At 48.3% G+C, this 19,657-nt stretch overlaps 3 protein-coding genes across 3 annotated transcripts; 2 read left to right on the top strand and 1 right to left on the bottom strand.

The window, feature by feature from the left end:
* Positions 1-2,403: 2,403 nt before the first annotated feature.
* On the top strand, positions 2,404-3,025 carry VC83_06441 (uncharacterized protein; the record flags this gene model as incomplete). Its single annotated transcript, XM_024470042.1, has 2 exons — positions 2,404-2,568; positions 2,636-3,025. The coding sequence occupies 2 exons, from the start codon at positions 2,404-2,406 to the stop codon at positions 3,023-3,025; spliced, it is 555 nt and encodes a 184-aa protein (XP_024323552.1).
* A 517-nt stretch (positions 3,026-3,542) lies between these two features.
* VC83_06440 (uncharacterized protein) lies at positions 3,543-4,971 on the top strand. Its single transcript, XM_024470041.1, has 2 exons — positions 3,543-3,748; positions 3,800-4,971. The coding sequence occupies exons 1-2, from the start codon at positions 3,593-3,595 to the stop codon at positions 4,853-4,855; spliced, it is 1,212 nt and encodes a 403-aa protein (XP_024323553.1). The 5' UTR covers positions 3,543-3,592; the 3' UTR covers positions 4,856-4,971.
* A 131-nt stretch (positions 4,972-5,102) lies between these two features.
* On the bottom strand, positions 5,103-6,127 carry PNC1 (NAD(+) salvage pathway protein; the record flags this gene model as incomplete). Its single annotated transcript, XM_024470040.1, has 2 exons — positions 5,819-6,127; positions 5,103-5,732 (listed from the first exon to the last, which is right to left on the bottom strand). Exons 1-2 carry the CDS (start codon positions 5,885-5,887, stop codon positions 5,103-5,105), a joined length of 699 nt encoding a protein of 232 aa, XP_024323591.1. The 5' UTR covers positions 5,888-6,127.
* Positions 6,128-19,657: the final 13,530 nt, after the last annotated feature.

Raw genomic sequence — 19,657 nt, 5'->3', positions numbered from 1 at the left:
TTTGATTACGTGTCTATATCTACCTCTCGGTTTACAGTCGTGCAGTTTCCGACACAAAGCTCTATGCTGTTTCACATTTGAGCAACGAATCTCCTTTGCTACGCATCATATCTCATGGTCCTGGAAGCCGACTTAAGCATTTCGAAATGAAACTCGCCAACAATGTGTAGTAATTAGGCAAGAAGCAGTACCAAGACACAGACATAATTGGAGTGGCTTTGAAGCATCCCACATTTTTCCCATAGCATACGAGGCACACTGGACGGCTCACACACAGCTTTGGGCGGTGGATATCGACCGTGCCAGAAAAGATAAGTTGACCACGGCAGTAAGATGTTGGTAACAGCGACATGCCAAATTCCTCACAGGCTCCTCGACCAACTCTAGTAGAGGCAGCAGAAGCTCCTCTCGATGAGCCCGTGAGATACGATGTGGTGGCTAATTCTATTGTTGAAATTGAAACTATGGAGTTGCCATTATCTCCAAATCCAACCCCCTTTTTCTTGCTGACATGCACCAAACATCGATTCTCAACCTCCAACCCCATTCCCGTCCTCACCCCTACGATATATATTGACTGTCCATTCACCCAGTCCATTCACCCAGCATCACCACCAGAGGCGGTTGCCACAGCGCCATGGGACTGGACTTCCGCCTCGACGTTCTTCAGCCTCCGTCCCCGGCGAACCCGAAGTTCTTGAAGGACAGCACCGGCTTCCACACTTTATTTTCTTACTACCACTCCTCTTTTCTCACCAACGTTTCTCTCTCTCACCACCCTCTCCCTTTCTCACCTATAATGCCTCTATAAGATTTTGAGATTCGGCCTGTCTAGGCAGAGTATCGCCCATATGAGCTTCGGCGGAAGCTTCAGTGTGTCCGGGCAGCTAACATTATCCGTGCTTCGCTGTTGTTTATTTACCACATATGACACATCTTTAGACGGTTATCACGAAGTCAGGTTGGCATAGCTTTGCCAGAGCAGTCGCCCACTCCATCTCTCTCTGTCTATAAAGCTATACTGGATCACCCCCGATGTAGCATTTGCGCGACTGGTCGTATTTTACAGTGTGGGGACACATGAATCAACAATTCCGTAAATGCAAGGCCTAGTCACTGACGGGCCTGTTTGGCTCTCACTCCGGCTGCTCTCACCACCATTGCAGATGGCTCAAACCCAGCTAATAAATCTGGCGGGGAGGTCTGGCGGGGAGATCCCGGGTGGTGGCGCAGAGGAGTGGGGAGCTGTCTTGACTCAGGGTGGTGGGGATTCAGTTGTGCGTAGGATTTGGTGGAGGGGGGTGGTTTGGGGGTTTGGGGGCGGCTACGGGTTTCATGATGGCGCTGGGCGGGGATGAGGCTCCTTGGTTTTGGTGCTGGCTTGTCTTGGGGAAGGGTGAGGGTTGTGATTGGGGTTGGAGACGCTGCTGCGCCTCCAAGGTGGTGAGAGGTAGTATGACCAGACCTCCCCACGGTCCAGACTATCCCCCTCCGCGTGTCAGCAATCCCCGTGGTCGAATCACAGACAGCCTGGCCTTATCGCGCATAATACGAGCGACCCGCCCGCGCGCCTATCGCGACCCAGTACAATCCTATCCACGATAAAATTACCAGCGGTCGCCAAGAGGTCATCGCTCAAACAAGCCGCGGGTTTCTTACCAGTGCCGGCCAGAGCAATGGTGCGGTGTGAGTGGTTGCCAGGGGTGCGGCGGCCGCTTGCGAGACGCCGCCCCAAGCGCATCCCCGACACCCCCTGACACTCGGGTACGGGGCGCTGATTGGCTGGCTCGGCGGCTGTCAGAACAGGGGCGTGTCAGGAATTAATAGAAGTGCCTTTGGTGAGGTAGGGCGCGTGAGAAGGTGAGGCGTGAGAAGTGAAGGTGAGGTGGTGAGTCTAGACAAATCAAGTCTTAGTGGAGCATCTATATTTGTACGGTCTGGATCGACATCGCGGTCTGGTGAGGTGGGTATAAGAGTTGGAGAGTTCCCAGAGAAAGTGAGTTTTTGGATCAGCAGCTTCTTTCATTGTCAATCTTCTTTCAGTCTTCAGTCGATTCTTACGATTTCCTTTTCGGGTCTTGTTTTTGGGTCGGTCTCCTTACAACGGTCTCTTCTTGTGTCTCATATTTTCGTCTTGGTTTTTCTCAGACTTTCTTTACAACACGACTTGAATTGCTTCGATAGCATAAACACGCTCTTTATCGATTGATTCGATATCCCTCGTTCTCCAAAAGACCCCAAAAAAAGTTGGCTATTTACCCACGATCACTATAACGACATAAAATCAACACGGTGCCTTCATCACTCTTTCTCAGACGCATCTCTCCCAGACCCAACGTCTTCCCCAAAGCCCTCCGCATCAACACCAACTTTTCAAATCACTCTTTATCAAAAAAACCAATCATGCCCGCTCCCCAATACGGCGCCCTCGGCGCGTCCTACACCGTCGCCCGCGGTCTCCAGGGTATCTCCCTCATCTCCATCATTGGGATGACCGCGAATTTTATCGCGCAAATGGTTTCTTCCAAGACCAACCCTCCTAACGTCCTCATTGGGACCATCAGTGTCGTGAGTCCCCCCTTCTCCCCTCCCCCAAATCTAATTCCCCCGCCAATCAATTGCTAATACCCCTCAGACCTGCATAGCAGTCCTCTACTGTGGAATCTCCTACATCCTCTTTTGGGACCGCCACCTTCCCTTCCTCATCGCAACCGGTCTCGACTCCGCCCTCCTCATCGCCGTCATCGTCGTCGCCGTCACCATCGGCAAGCCCCTTTCCTACCTCGACTGCGCTGTCCTCTCCAAGGACGGAGGCAGTGCTAAAGCTTTCTTGTCGTCTGTTGGTGCCAACATTGGGAAGGTTGATTATTTTGTTTGGGCCGGGGCGGATAGTTTGACTTGTTACGAGATGAAGAGTATTTGGGGTCTGAGTATTGCGTTGTGTATCCTTTTTGCGCTGTCAGCGGCGATGAGCGCCTTGTTGTGGAAGAGGACTAGGGGGGGGTTCACTGACCTCGAGAAGTGAGAGGCTAACTCAGAAGGCGACATCTGGGTGTTTGAAGGGCGGTGGAGTTGCGCAAAAGCTCTCTGAGCAAATGAAGGAGGTGGACATTGTTCTCAATCAAAAGTTCAAAAACAAAAACAAAAACAAAACAAAGCAAAACAAAACACCAAAAAACCGGTATCAGATTGGTTATATTCCGCTCTTACAGCGAGGAGGCTCTGGATGAGTCGGTCGGACGGATGGATGGTCTGTTTTTGTTTTCTGCTCTTATTTTTTTTTCGGGAGTAATAGTAATAGGATAGGATAGCTCTCTGTGAGTAGTGTGCAGCAATGTCTTTGTCATTTTAACGCAATAATGTGCATTAGCTTAGTTACAATATACCGCCATATTCAAGTCTGGGCTCGCTATTTTTTACTCGGGCACTATTCTCAAGCCAATCCTTGGGCAGAAGTGCATTTATCTCACGTGACACACTTTCTTGAAGTTCTAGTCATCAAGAAGGGTAATTACTATTGCTATGAGGCTCTACGATAAGGCAAGTTTGATTCTTCTTACAAACGCACTCCTAAGAACATATTTGCTCAGATATGGCACCGGCACTAGTTACAGAGGATTATTACATGGCCCTTGAAGTGGGGCAAACGGCTTCGCCCGAGCTAGTCATCAAATCTTACAGACGACTAGCGCTAAAGCTCCATCCGGATCGGAATACCAAGCACGATGCTACTGAAGCCTTTCAACTAGTATGTTAATGTTCCAGTGAACTAGTAGTATGCTAAAATCAAATATTAAAGCTCGGAAGAGCCTACGATACATTAAAGGATGAAACCAAACGCCAAGCGTACGACTCCATCTACCCTACCATAACACGAAGTGGACCCTATTCTCAAACTACCCAAACACCTCATCCGGCTCCTGCTTCAACCCCGCAATCAGGAGCACTTAGCGAAGCCGCACAAATCGCCGCACTTCAAAAGTCGAAGCAAGAACGTAGTGCATGCTGGCGGACCGAGGAGAATGTCTTCGACTCCTCGATCTTCGAGCTACGGAGAGATGTTCGCCGGTTGGAGCAAGAAATCAAGGATTTGGATAGTATTGTAGCTGCTGAAGCAGCGGCAGAGGCACAGAAGAATAGTTGGGGGACGTGGTTATTATCATCAATACAAAAGAAGGCAGAAGACACTGAGAAGGAAAAGGAACGCAAGGATAGGGAGAGGCAGGAGAGAAAAATTATGAAAGATATGAAAGAGAGGCGACTAGGGTTAAAGAAGGCAGACTTGAAGAAAGTGGAAAGCCTGTTACAAAGTGCGAAGAAGGAGGTGGATACTGCGGATCTAGTCGATACTAGGAGGATACAAGTGATTCAAGATAGAATACGGGCTAGAGAGAAGAGGGAGAGACAAGATAATGAGAGGGTCGCGAGAGAGAGAATAGCGAGGATTCGGAAACAACAACAAGAGCAGCGGGAGAAACAGGAGCGGGAAGCAGCAGAGGCATGCAAAATACGACAGGCAGAGGAGCGTGCAGCAGAGCAGAAACGACAAGAGGAACAGGCTAGGAGGTGGCAGAAGATTAACGATGATGAAGCTAAAGAATACCGGAAACGATATGCAAATGTCAATCACCCTAGATACTCTTTTGGAACCGAGAGAAGCGCTCGCGAGGCTTCTGTATCAACCTGCCACCACGGCGGCTGGTGGCGAAAAATACAAGGACGTACGGCATGCCCGAAGTGCTATGTGAGTTGGAATTATCTGCTCCAGTGCCCGGGCTGTATGATGAAGGCGTGCGCGGGATGTCAAGCTGCGATACGGCCGAGTATGCCACGTAATACGGCTAGGACGAATTGAAGAGCCCCTTTAAGGGCTTCGAGCCCGGATTATCTTTACAACGACTACTAAGTTGGGGTTGTGAAGGGAAATCTAATAAAGAAATTGATTAGCTTGGGTTTCGGCATCATTTGGGGGAACATTCTTATATTAGATATGTCCCCGGAATAAAACATTTAATTTGTCCCATGACGCAGTTCGTCTCGTATTTCGCACTTCTCATCTCTACCATTTTACCACCAGCAGTACACTCCATATCTCCCATCCTTTACGCCTTAGTATTCAACCTCACCCTCCCCACCTCCCTCCCCTTCATCCCCACAACTCTCACCCCCCTCCCCTCCAACTCCTTCTTCTTCCCCTCCCACCCCCCCGGATCAACAGCCCTCGTCCCCTCCTCCACAATCACCGCTCTAAATCCCTCTTTCACCGCATCCTCCGCCGTAGCAGCGACGCAGTAGTCTGCTGCTAGGCCGACTACGTATACATCCGTCACCCCCTTTTCCTTGAGTAGGGTGGATAACCCGCTGTCGCCCACGCGGGGAGAGGAGAGGGGGGGGTAGAAGGCGGAGTACATTTCGACGGATTTGATTTGGCCTTTTTCTAGGATCTTGTCGATTTTGGAGATGTCTAGGTCTTTCACCAGTTCAGCGCCGGGCGTGCCTTGGATGCAGTGATCCAACCATAATCTGCTCTCGTACTTCTCCTCCTCGTTCTCGAGGTTGGTTATAGTAGCGAAGGAGGTGAAAGGTTCAGCACCGGGGTGCGAAGACGCGAAACTGATGTGACCAGCAGGATGCCAGTCTTTAGTCGCAATTTTGAGGACGAAAGGGTAGGTGAGGAGGGTGTTGATGGTGGGGAGGATGGAGCGGCCGTTGGGGACTGCTAGGGCGCCGGACTGTGGGGGGGGTTAGTGGGGTGGAGTTGGGGTGGAGTTAAGGAGGGGGAGGCGGGAGAGGAAAGGAGGGGAGGGGAATGGCGTACGGGAGGACAGAAGCCTTCTTGGACATCTACTACTATGAGTGCTGGATTGAAGGCTGGGTCGTCAGCCATTGTTGTGGTTGTGGTGGTGGTGGTGATGGCGGGGTTTTGGCGGGGTAGTGGTGGTGACGCGGTGAGGGTGCGATGTAGTGGATGTATTTGGGGGGGTTGTTAGGATGTGGAATGGGCGAAATGGATTGGAGATTTGTTTCTGTTATTTAATTTTAAGGAGGACGAGCGAGATATATGTTATTTTTATATTGGTGTAATTAAATGGTGGTGTGATATCTTATCGCGAAATGCACGACAATAGGTTACAGTATATACAGTAATCGGGTCAATTGATTCTAACTATTCTAATGGCCTACTCACTATTCATGGGCGTTTTGGGGCCCTACAGTAATTACCGTAATCCTCCGTATGTCCACTGTTCTGGGTACAGAGTTTTCACCTGCCCCGCTAAGGATTACCAAACTTCTAGGCCAAAAACCCGGAATCCCTCAGCTCCCGTTGCGATTCCCAACAGAGCGACGCACTTCACACCATGACGTGACGTGACCCCTACGCATTCAACTTTAATTTTCTCTAAGGAATCAGCCCTTATTCAATACATCCTCGACCTAGCTACAGAAGGGTTTCCTCCTCGAGTGTCTGTGTTGAAGATATAGCAAATTGATGGGCTTACAACTTCATTAAGCGCCGCCTAGCGGAAATACGACTATTAGAGGGCTAAGTGCGAGGACCTAGAAGTCATCCGTAGTTATCGCTTGTTAGTCCTTAATGGCCATAAGAGCCACTACTTAGATGAGTTTAAGGAGTATTACAAAGAACACAACATTATAACTCTCTACATGCCTGCTCATTCTTCTCATCTACTCTAGCCACTTGATGTTGGCTGTTTTAGCCTATTAAAAAAGGCTTATAGTCGGCAAATTAAAGATATAATCTGGATCCTGGTGTTCGACCTGCGGGGTTTGGCGCCCGCCTAATCGGGCAACGCGCGTGCACGTGCCTGCCGCCGCTTTCGAGCTCTATAAAAGGGCAGCTCCCCCTCCCCGACTTTCACTCTCCGTCGTCCCTCCCAACAGTCTCGCGCCTGCTGCGCTCATTTGGAATAGAGTTCATATGTCCATATACCTCAAGGGCAACTCCAGAACGAAAAAGGAAGCGCCCAAAGCGCAAACAGCACACCGCAGTATCAGAAATATTCTGTGTCATCACCGAGCGCTCGGTGAATCATTGGCTCAAAATTTCAAAGTGCCTCTTCAAAAACCCTTTCAGCACTTTCTTCTGTCTCCTCCCCAAGGTGACTCTTTGAATCATCACAGATATCACCAAGGTTCACGCCGTGGACAGGAGCGACGTCTCCTCAACTCTCCTCAACTCTGCGCATAAAGTTGAGCATAAAGTTGAACGGAGGCACAAAGTTAAAGCCTGCCCTGCGCTCAAGCAAAGTGCTATCTCCAGCCTTTGTGTACAAACCCCCCGACAATCCCTGTGTTAGAAACGAAGCCAGGTAAACTTCCCCGAGGTAAGACCCCCAGCTATGAAACTCAACCAACTTGTTACGGCTAAGTGCTAGTGCTATGGCTAGTGCTATGGCTAGCGCTTACGGCTGCAACCTCACGTGATGGATAACATTGGATATCATGGATATTATGTTATCCATGTTATCCACGGGGACCCACGGAATGTCATGTGATGGATAACATTGGATATCATGGATATTATGTTATCCATGCTATCCACGGGGATCCACAGAATATCAGGTGATGGATAACATTGGATATCTGGATATTATGTTATCCATGTTATCCACAGATATCCCTTTGGCACGACGCCACTATGTAAGTAGATAGTATTTCCTTAGATAGGAGCCTCGTGCTCAACTCAATATAGTATTCTTTACAATACTGTAATGTGTTACTTGGAAAGCCTTTGTGTTTAATTCCCTGCCTCCTCTGTAAAGTCAACCTTACGCAAGAAACCTCTGTGTCTTCTATCGTTTAGAAGTCAACGTTACACTTTGAGCACCACTTCCATGAGGTACCGGCTTACACACAAAGCAACATGGCTGGAGACGATACTGGATCAAACGTTGGATTAAAGGGGAAGGTTGCTACTGAACCTACCATCAAAGCCCCACAGGCTCACCCTTCAGACAAGTTGAAGATTGCATTCCCAGACACCTTTCATGGGGATCGCAAGAAGCTTAAGAGCTTCATCATCCAGATGGAGCTATCGATGGCGTTTAATGCCAAACACTTCAACAAAGAAGTGGAACAGGTCCTATGGGCTGTGGCACTCTTTCGAGGACCAGCCTCAGAATGGATCTCTAACTACCTCGCTGACTACATGAACCATCGAACACCTGACAGAAAATGCAACATCTTAGCTAGTCAAGGAACAAAGGAAATTTTTGTATCCTGGAACGGATTCCTCAAAACGCTTAAGGCAAACTTCAGAGACATTGATGAATGACGAAATGCAGTCAGGGCACTCCAGGCTCTCAAGCAGAGAGGGTCAGCAGTTGCATACACTGCTGAGTTTCAACAGCATGCAACACTCACCAACTGGGGAGAAGAGGCTATCTGTGACCAATTCTACGCAGGTCTGAAAGACCATGTGAAGGACGAAATCTTAAGGTCTGACAAACCAGATGACCTTAGAGAATGATTGAATTGGCTCAGAAGATCAGCAATCGTCACTATGAACGGCAACTCGAGAAGAAAGGGGGACCACCTAGTCAACACTGGACTCAGAAGAGAAGACAAACAAAGAGTCATTGGCCCCAACCTATGGAACTCGATGCTACTTTCAAGCCTAATGACAAACCCCACAATCCCAACAAGGAGTGACAGTTCCAAGAACGGCTCTGTTTCAACTGCAATAAGCCTGGACACTGTAAGGACACAGGGCACCCAGCTCACAGTAATAGCATATGAGAGTGCGAGTCGGAGGCTAAACGGATGCTATCCTATAGGTCTACTACGAAGGATACAAAAAAGATGAAGAGAGGAACCCCCGTTGAGTCAATTTCCTTAAGTACCCGAAACGGGTCGACTCGGATAACCTACCCTAATGCTCCCCACGTGACCGTAACCTGCCCGACTCTGATGCTTTCCATCACTGAGGGCTTTGGCATCCTTACACTACCCCCCCTCTTAAGAGAGTGTTTTGTCCGCGAAACACGTGAGAATTATTTCCGCAACATCTCCGAATGGTATCCGTGAGAAGATGCGTTCTATTCTGTTTGTAATGGCATCTGTAACAACCCTGTTTATGTGCCGTGTCGGGAAGGTGCGTTGTATGTCAGGCTAGAGCTGTGCCATACCGACTCCGTTTATTGTGCGGAATCAGAGTTTACTTTGTTCGCTCTGGGGTACATTGGTGGTGGTCCGAGTGCATTCCGAATCGCATCCGCGAAGCGTTCGAGTTATACTTTGCTTTGTTCGCTCGGGGGTGCATTCCTGGCGGTCCGAGTGGACTCCGAATCGCGTCCGCGAATCGTTCGGATAAGACTGTCCTATGTATGAAAGGAGAAGTGTTCGCGCTAACCCGATTCGGAGTTCATTGTTGTAAGCCAGACTATGAGTGCGCAGCCGTGTCTGCTTCTTCTTTCGTCTCCAACAACAACGCCAGCGACCACTCCTCTGAGAATGTAAGTGACCCCTTCTCGTGGATTGTCCGATGGTACACTAATGAATTGGATAGGATACTTCCATCCACAACAATGAGTAGGTGATGGGAGCGCGTTGGCGCAGGGGTGATAACGTGTGCTGGGCTGACGGGATTCTGCGCAGAATTCCAACCCTTTTTTTTTTTTCAATGCTGATTCCGACTCCCGCGGGAGCTTTGTCGGGCGCGTTCCGTGTCCTTTGCCTGCACTGCCTTCGGGCCAAAGCTCGTGGTGTCAAGGACCACGATTGTGTCTGGTCCCCCGCCTCATCCAAGTGCGAGTACTGCACGGCGCAGCACTCCACTTGCGTTCCGGTGAGTTCCCTTGTGCTGTTCTGTCTCTGTTGGCTTTTGCTAACAATTTGCATAGCTTCCCTGGTTCCTCGACGAGGAATACCGTGTCCTTGTGTCATACTGACATTCGTTGCACTCAGTTTGCTATCAAACTCAAGAGCAAACTTAGAAATCTCCTCCTCAAACCTACAAGTCACCATACATATCTTGGCTTATCACACCAACAACAGAAGCAATACTACTCAACGATTGCTGCAAACTCTTCTACTGCATCTGTTTATGCTACATACATCACGGCATATCATTTGAACACTCATTGAACAAGTTATTAAGAAAATCTCCTCCTTAAGGGGGTGGGCCAATACTACCACATGGCATATCTCTACCAACTAGAGGCCTAGGAACATGAACGATAGCTCTAGAAGCTTCTACAACCCTCTATGATTCATTACACGTCATCGCTCCTTAGTTACCCACAAGATTGGTTAAGTTATGACATAATTTATCTATAGGTACTCTGACCTTGGACCTCCTATAGGCTAGGAACCCAAGAGATGGTTCTATGGGATTCTCTTACGTTCACTACATGATTAGCAAGCTAGTTGTGGGTCGCACTTGATTTCTAATACATTTACCAAGCCTGGTTAGTCATGGAAAGTCATGGAAAATGAGAGAACTACACTCCTTTGGCATAAATAGGATTGCCCTTTCCTTAAGAAAGGGCAAGCAGGCAATACAGTAAATCGACTATCACATACTTCCCCGTCTTTTACAAGCTTCCAAGCATTCATCTTGTTACTCCTTGTTTCTGAAAAGTCAGTGAGGTGTTAACCTCTGACTTACCCCTGAGTTCCCAGACTCAACATTTGTTGCAACTTGTCTGAACAACTTCACTACATCACACACCTGATTTCTGCGTTGTGGAATAGTCTAAGCTACAACCCTTTGGCTCTGTTTCCTAAGACAGTGTGTTGTCTTAGTAAAATCATCCCTTCCTTGGGTGGCTAGATTCTCACATCTGGTGCACCCACCATTACACCTTGCTGCCGCCGAAGCAGCAGATCCCTGGGATCCCGCCGCCGTCGAAGCCGCTGCCACAGAGGCAAACCAGGTGGCCCTTGTGGCCGCCCAAAGCGTTCCAAAGTTCCGCTCGGCCGCCGAGCGCGACTCCTACGAGGAGCTCCGCGCAACGCGCGCCGCCCTCGAGGCGGGTCTGGCCATAAGTATCCCCCTGTCCTGTGTGGTTTCGGTGCTGATTCGGTTTAGCAAATCCGGTCGTCACTGCGCCGTCTTCGGACGGAGCAGGGGAGCGTGCCGGCTCTTTTGGGGGAAGTGGTGGCTGCCGTGGGCAGGCTTCCTGCCGTCGCTGTCGCTGCGACGGCTCCGGACCATGCTGGGGGGAGGAAGAAGGGGGGTGGTGAGGGTGGTGAGGGTGAGGGGGATGGGTTTGGGGCCCAGTATGGGGCAGAGGAGGATGGGGCGTAGGAGGGAGGAGGCCCTGTGTCGGAGGGGACTCGGACCTGACTCTCCGCGTGGGGTCGCTTCGACCCTTCGTCTCTCTCGGTGGTAGCCGCTTGTTGCGACGCCGGTGAGACGTTTGGGAAGGGTGACTCCCGCAAGAGTTACGGTGGTGAGTGCGCCCTGGCTCGGAGGGTATTTTAGTTTAGAGTCGCAGACAGCAACGACTCTGTTTCTTCCACTTTGTCTTTCCCTCCGTGATCGTATTTTTGTTCCTTTCCCGTCTCCCCTGCCGTAACACCTCCGAGTAGTTCTTGAGGTGGACCTGGTAAATCTGGGTATTCCGTATGAAACTCTCTGAGTTTCTGAGGAGAGTTCATGAAGTTTGACGCTGGGTACCACTCCGGGTCCGGATCGTATCCGACCCAACTAACCCTGTATTGTAGTTGCTTCTGGTGGAGCCTTACGGCGAGGATCTTTCCCACTTCCCATTCCTCTACGCCGTCTATCACTTCGCTGCTAGGCTCAGGCGGATCCTGACCAGGTAGGGGATTGTTCGGATCCTTCATGAGTACGTCTGGTGAGAACACATCGTGTATTTGCGAACCGGTAGGTAGTTCCAATCGAAATGCGTGCCCAATCTGTTCCAACACCGTATATGGTCTGACCCATTGTTGGCCCAGCTTGCGGCTAGGACGAGAGTTTTTCAAATTTTTGGTCGATAGGTACACTCTATCTCCTACGTCCCAGTCGATGGCCCTTCGGCATCGATTCGCGTGCTTAGACATTTCCTCTTGTGCCTTTGTCATGTTTTCCTTTGCGTGGACCCATGCGGTATGCATTCGGTCTGCCACCGCCTTGGCTTCCTCTCGGTTTAGGGTCTCCCGGGGGTTGGTGCCTTTCGGAGTGTTCCAATCCCAACTCGTACGCGGATCAGTTCCGTACTTGAGTCGGTAGGGGGTCATGCCAATGGATGCGTGGGGGAGTGTCATTTGCACGCGGTCCATTATGGGGATGAGTTCGCTCCAGTTATCCTGATAATGGGATACAAAGGGCCTCAGTCTCTGATCGATGTATCGGTTCATGATTTCCATCTGCCCGTCAGTCTGCTTATGATAGGCAGTCGACAGCTTAACCTTAACGCCGATAATTCGACAGAACTCTTGCCAAAAGGATGATACGAATTGGGGTCCGCGGTCGCTTACAATCGACTCCGGAGTGTGTCCGAATCGGTATATCCATTCGATGAACAATTGCGCCATCTGGCGGGCAGTTGTGGTTTTGTAGCAAGGTATTGTCACTGAACTCTTTCCGAGTCGGTCCATAAACACTAAGATGCTATCGTATCCATGCTTGTCCCTTGGGAACTCCTTGAAGTCCATGGTGAGGTGTTGCATAGGATATTCAGGTACAGGTAGTGGGTGTAGAAATCCTTGTTGCTTAGTGACATTGGTGTGAGAAAGCCGGCATGTCACGCAGTTTCGTACATACCGCAAACAGTCCGCTTCCATCCCGACCCAATGATACTTTGGGGCGAGCAATTGGTAGGTTTTCCTGCCACTTGGATGTGCTGACGACACTTGATCGTGCGCTTCCCGGATCAGTTTCGTACATAGGTCAGTGTGGCGATTCACACATAGGCGGCCTTTGTACAGGAGGAGCTGGTCGTTCATCGCGAATCCGTCCGGTAGGGGTTGTTTCGCGCGAGTCTCAGTGAACGACTTCCGATTGTCCGCACATAGCGCCTCTATTAAATTGAAGGGCACCTGGGGCTTGGGGGTGTCCATCGAATTAATGGATGCTATGTAGCTCTCGGCGAGTTCGGAGCTGATTCGGGGGTGTAGGCGGCTTGGACCTAACAATACCCTCGCCCTACTATCAAGTTTGACTTTCTGCTGCGTTACCAAGTCCTGGTCTCTTCGGCTCAGAATATCAGCCTTCTGGTTATTTTTGCCCGTGGTGTACGTAATGCAGAAGTTGAAGTCGGAGAGTAGCTCCATCCATCGAACCTGCTTCGCGGTGAGAACCTTGGTAGACATGAAATATTCCAGCGAACGGTGGTCAGTGTACACGTCGACTCGGTGGCGCACCGAAGCCAACTCGGGCCTCCATTTTCCGAAGGCCTTTACTATTGCGAATAGTTCCTTGTCGTGGATCTCCCAATTGATCTCATGTCCGGATAGGACATGACTGTAAAAGCTTACGGGGTACCATCACTTGTCAGGGTGTTCTTGAGACAGGACACCAGCTACCACTCCATCAGAGGAGTCGGTCTCCAGCTTCGTAGGCAATTCGGGGTTGAAGTGGTGAAGTGCCTGTACCGCTAAAAGTTGTCATCGCAATTCCTCGAACGCATCCTCACATTTGTCTGTCCACCGGAACGGCTCTGAGGGACTAGTGATGGTGGTGAGGGGCTTTGCTATTTTGCCAAAATTACGAATGAATTGTCTATAGAAGCCACAGAATCCCAGATAGGACTTAACACCCGTAACAGTGGTCGGTCGGATCCAGTTACGAAGGGGTTCGATTTTGTCAGGGTCCGCTTCGACACCGGAGGTAGTGAGAACATAACCCAAGTATTTTGTCCTGGTGACGTTGAACTCGCATTTGTTCAAATCGGCTTGGAGTCCAGCTTCTCGGAGATGCTGTAGGACCTTATGCACATGCTCTATGTGTTCCGTAGGGTCCTCTGAATAGATTAGGATGTCATCTAAGTATGCGGTACAGAAGTCGTCTAAGTATTGCATCAGGACGTCATTCATATACCGCTGATAGGTTGCGGGACCGTTCGTTAGTCCAAATGGCAGCACTTTGCACTTATAGGATCCATAGCGAGTCCGAAAGGTCGTGTACTCTTCCGAGTCAGGGTGCATCCGTATACGATGGAAGGCTTGTCTGATATCTAGCTTCGTGAAGATTTTTGCTTTCGACACTCGTCCTAGTAGTTCATCGATACGCGAGATGGGGTAGGGATCGTTCCGGGTGAGACCATTTAACTTCCGGTAATCGATGCAAAATCTTAATTTGCCATCCGCTTTCTTTACGAATAGAATAGGGGACGCGAAGGGGCTGTTGCTGTTGACGATGAATCCCTTTTCCAGGTTTTCCAGCAGGTATTGCTTGGTAGCCTTAAGCTTTTCGGTGCCCTGTCGATATAACGGGGAGAAAGCGTTTGGTAAAGGGGCTTCGAGCTGTATCTTGTGGTCGTATATGCAGTGGGGGGGGATTCGATCCGATTCCAACTTCGAAAAGACATCGGTGTACCTCCAGTGCATATGCGGAAGCTTCTGCTGGATGAGGCGGAGCGTTTCTTCGTCCTCTACCAACTCCTTTTCATGAATGATCTGATCGATTTCGTAGATGCTAGTCTGAAAAAACTCGGAGTCGTTTCGCATCATCTCGTGGTGGAAAGCATTTGCACTGATTTCTACATGCATGGGCGTAAACCTATGTACTAGGGTTTTCTGCGGTGGAGGTTTCCATTTGGGTGGGGGAGAAACCTCCTGGTTTCGTAGTGGGTTCGATGGCGTATCGGTGATCTCTTCGTAGTCAGAAGTTATCACTTTCATTTCCATCGACCATCCGCCTGCGCGGCGTCTGTCTTCGCGGTGGATTGCGAAATCCCGGCGATTCGCATCCGACTGATATGCAGGATGTTTAATGGACGTTTCGCGTGAGTGGTAGGGCAAGGTGATCTCCTTGCTCCAGCTAGGAGTCGGCGGGTACTCCTTTGGCCATACTAACTGGCTCTTTGCAAAGTCGAGTAGTATTCGGAAGTGGCTGAAAAGCTTCTTCCCAATTATCACATCTTGTGCTCCGAGGTCCAGGAGTACAAAGGGGCAGTTATATATTCAGCGTCCTTCGACTGTTAAGTGTAACCGAATATACTCCGATACGTGGCCTTGGATTTTGCGCTGAAATCCACGTATGGGTACAGAGTAGGGTAGTTTCCGTATAGGGCTCTGAAGTGCTTTCGACAGTCGTATTGCCAAAGGCTTGTTAATGACGAGGTAGCCGTTTGCTCCTGTGTCTGCTAGGGACTTAGTTTGCACCCCGAGTCCATTCATACTCAGGGTCGTGTCAACTAAGAACTGGGTGCCTCCCAGGAGTTCTCGTAAGTCTAGTCCTCGCAGGTCACATTTGCGTAGACCTAGGAAGGAGCCTTCTCCTAGGCCTCGTCGTTTTCCTCGAGGGACGCATCCGATTGAAGTTCCACAGCTTCTTCCCATTGTTCTTCTGCCTCGGGGTCATTACGGTCCATTTCCTTGATAGTGGCGTTAAGGGGGCATTTGTCCTGGAAATGGCCAGGCTTGCCACACTTGAAACAGTTTCCTGAGGGCGCAGGGACTGTGGTTCTTGTCATACTGACATTCGTTGCACTCAGTTTGCTATCAAACTCAAGAGCAAACTTAGAAATCTCCTCCTCAAACCTACAAGTCACCATACATATCTTGGCTTATCACACCAACAACAGAAGCAATACTACTCAACGATTGCTGCAAACTCTTCTACTACATCTGTTTATGCTACATACATCACGGCATATCATTTGGACACTCATTGAACAAGTTATTAAGAAAATCTCCTCCTTAAGGGTGGGCCAATACTACCACATGGCATATCTCTACCAACTAGAGGCCTAGGAACATGAACGATAGCTCTAGAAGCTTCTACAACCCTCTATGATTCATTACACGTCATCGCTCCTTAGTTACCCACAAGATTGGTTAAGTTATGACATAATTTGTCTATAGGTACTGTGACCTTGGACCTCCTTTTCACTTCCTATAGGCTAGGAACCCAAGAGATGGTTCTATGGGATTCTCTTACGTTCACTACATGATTAGCAAGCTAGTTGTGGGTCGCACTTGATTTCTAATACATTTACCAAGCCTGGTTAGTCATGGAAAGTCATGGAAAATGAGAGAACTACACTCCTTTGGCATAAATAGGATTGCCCTTTCCTTAAGAAAGGGCAAGCAGACAATACAGTAAATCGACTAGCAGATACTTCTACGTCTTTTCCAAGTTTCCAAGCATTGATCTTGTTATTCTCTATTTTTGAAAAGTCAGTGAGGTGCTAACCTCTGACTTACCCCTGAGTTCTCAGACTCAACATTTGTTGCAACTTGTCTAAACCACTTCACCACATCATACACCTGATTGCTGCGTTGTGGAATAGTCTAAGCTACAACCCTTTGGCTCTGTTTCCTAAGACAGTGTGTTGTCTTAGTAAATTCATCCCTTCCTTGGGTGGCTAGATTCTCATATCTGGTGCACCCACCATTACACCTTGCCTGCTTCAAGCTTCAACTATTTCTATAGCAGCACTTCGATACTACAATGGAGGACGACCAAGCTCCTACAACTACTGCTGAACAGCAGATGCAACAACTGTTTGCCTTTATACAAACTATAGCAAACAAACTTGAGAATTTGGAAAACACCTTTCAAGCCAACACTTCAGCAACACAATCTTCAACTCAGACACATCATACAGAGCTTCCCACAGCTCCTCTGGCTATTTCGAGTACTCCAGGTGCACTTCCTAAAGTGCAAACACCAGATTTATACCATGGAGACAGGAGGAAGTTGAAGGGATTTCTTATGCAACTGGACATCTACTTCACCCTCAGGCCTCATCAGTTCACCTCAGACATTCAGAAGATCTATTTCGCTGCCAGCTACCTCCGTGGATCTGCATTCAACTTCTTTGAGCCATATCTTAGAAGACTTAGTGGCAACAACCAAAATACCACTACACCTTTGATTACCTCTTATGACCAGTTTCAAGAGGAACTTACCAGGACCTTTGGAGACATCAACGAAACTGCTACAGCAGAAAGAGAGCTACAGAAGCTATGTCAAAAGACCTCTGCTGCTCAGTATACAACAGAATTTAGGAGAATCACTTCTCACTTGACTTGGAATGAAGAAGCCTTAGTCTTCACTTACTACCAAGGGCTCAAGAGCTCTATTAAGGATGAACTCAGCAAAGAAGAACGCCCTACAACACTTCAAACGCTTATAGAGAAAGCTGTCAGACTTGATGATAGGCTTTTTGAAAGAAGAAAGGAGAAGAACCAAGACTGGCATCCAACAAGAAATTTCAACAATTACACCTCTACACCAACTGCTAAGGACTCAGCACCTGAACCTATGGACTTAGACGCCTCTATAAAGAGATCTACAGCAAATCCAGCACCTCAGCCTACAGGATACCCTCAAAAACTGAAAAGGGGTAAACTTACCCCTCAAGAAAGAAAACACAGAATGGACAACAACCTTTGTTTATACTGTGGCAAAGGGGGACACAGAATTCAGGAGTGCTATTCAGCACGGGGGAGTGCTGATTCAAAACATATAGCAGCCTCAGACACAGTCACAACTGCTATTCCTGAAAAACTTGAAAAATCCCTAGCAGGCACAACTTCAACTGAGACTATAACTTCTCCCCTAGACAACAAAGATGTGTCGATGGTGCTTTCTCAGAGTCTCACACATCTGTTAATGCCTATTCAACTCCATTTCAAACAACAGGTGTTGTCTACAAGGGCTATGATAGACTCAGGGGCAACAGGCAACTTTATATCTCAAGACCTCATCTTGACACACCAGTTACCTACAATTCCCAAACGCACTCCAGAGTTGCTCCGAGTCATTGATGGAACTCCTATCAGTTCAGGTTCCATTACCTGCAACACCCCAGTACTCAAACTTGAGATTCCCCTAGGAAAATCAACATTTTCAGACACCATCTCTTTAGATGTTATACCAATGAAGTACCCAGTTATCCTAGGTCTTCCATGGCTTCAAAGGCATGATCCAACTATCAATTGGAAGCATTTATCGCTTGGGTTTAGCTCAAATCCTGAGCTCAATACTGAAAAAACCCTTCAAGCCTCAGTTACCCCTATTCAGGTCCAGACTCAAACTTGTCCCAGATCAAGGATTTTGACCAAACTATGGACGATATATCATCTCTGATATGGGTTAAACCTTTCCAACCTGTCCTGGAGATAGCAGCTACTTCAGATTTGGAGAAATCATCTCAGGAGGTCATTTTGCCTTTAGCATACCAAGACTACCAACATCTTTTTGACAAGGCAAAGGCATCAATTCTGCCAAAGCACCAGCCTTATGACCATGAGATACCACTCGCAGAAGGCTCAATGCCTCCCTACGGCCCTATCTACTCTCTATCTGAATTAGAGCTGAAAACTCTCAGAGAATACCTAGATGAGAACCTTAGTTCTGGCTTTATCAGACCTTCTTCCTCACCAGCAGGAGCTCCCATTCTCTTTGTCAAGAAGAAAGATGGCTCCTTGCGTCTCTGTGTTGATTATAGGGGCCTTAATGCAGTCACTGTTAAAAACAGATATGCTTTACCCCTTATCCCTGAGCTCATAGATAGGCTCTCTTCAGCAAGGATCTTTACCAAGTTAGATCTCAGGGGAGCTTATAACCTGATACGCATCAAGGAAGGTGATGAGTGGAAGACAGCATTCAGAACACGCTATGGTCATTTTGAATACCAGGTAATGCCTTTTGGGCTTGCCAATGCACCTGCTTCTTTCCAAGCTCTCATGAATGATATTCTAAGACCTTACTTGGATATCTTTGTTGTTGTCTACTTAGACGACATTCTTATATACTCTTTAGACACTCAAGAGCATGTTCTACATGTTAGACAAGTCTTAGAGAAGCTATCTCAAGCACAACTCTTTTGCAAACTTGAGAAATGTCTTTTCCATATGTCTCAAGTTGATTTCTTGGGACATAGAATTTCAACAGAAGGCATTCAGATGGACCCTGAAAAGACAAAAGCAGTACAAACGTGGCCTATTCCTTCCAGCATTAAAGAGGTTCAGTCTTTCCTTGGGTTTGCCAACTATTACAGGAGGTTTATACCAAGATATACATCCTTGGCTTTACCCCTTACTCAATTACTTCACAAGGACACTTTGTATCACTGGGATAAGACACAGCAAGATGCTTTCGATGCTCTTAAAGGAGAATTTAAAGAAGGGAAAATGTTACTACACTTTAACCCCTTGAAACCTGCCACTCTTGAGACAGATGCCTCAGATTTTGCTATTTCTGGAATCTTATACCAAGCTCCAAAAGACAAACAAGAAGAGCTACAGCCTGTGGCATTTTACTCAAGAAAGCTATCAGCAGCTGAACAAAACTATCCCATTACAGACAAGGAACTGCTTGCCATAGTATGTTCTCTAAAGCATTGGAGATGCTACCTTGAAGGGGCAAACTATCCTATCACTATTTACAGTGACCATTCAAACCTCTTGACCTTTACAACCACTAAACAGCTCAATAGACGACAAGCAAGGTGGTCTGAACAACTAGGAGGTTTTGACTTTGTTATAAAACATGTCTCAGGGGCCAAGAATC

The sequence above is a fragment of the Pseudogymnoascus destructans genome (assembly GCF_001641265.1).
Source record: "Pseudogymnoascus destructans isolate 20631-21 unplaced genomic scaffold scaffold_12, whole genome shotgun sequence".
Taxonomy (NCBI): Eukaryota; Fungi; Ascomycota; class Leotiomycetes; order Thelebolales; family Thelebolaceae; genus Pseudogymnoascus; species Pseudogymnoascus destructans.
This window is presented reverse-complemented; position numbering and strand designations above follow the sequence as displayed.

Bases quoted from the DNA above. Each gene is read 5' to 3' on its own strand.
- VC83_06440 (XM_024470041.1), top strand. From the start codon at position 3,593: ATGGCACCGGCACTAGTTACAGAGGATTATTACATGGCCCTTGAAGTG. The intron at 3,749-3,799 runs GTATGTTAATGT...CAAATATTAAAG, and splicing joins CTACTGAAGCCTTTCAACTA to CTCGGAAGAGCCTACGATAC.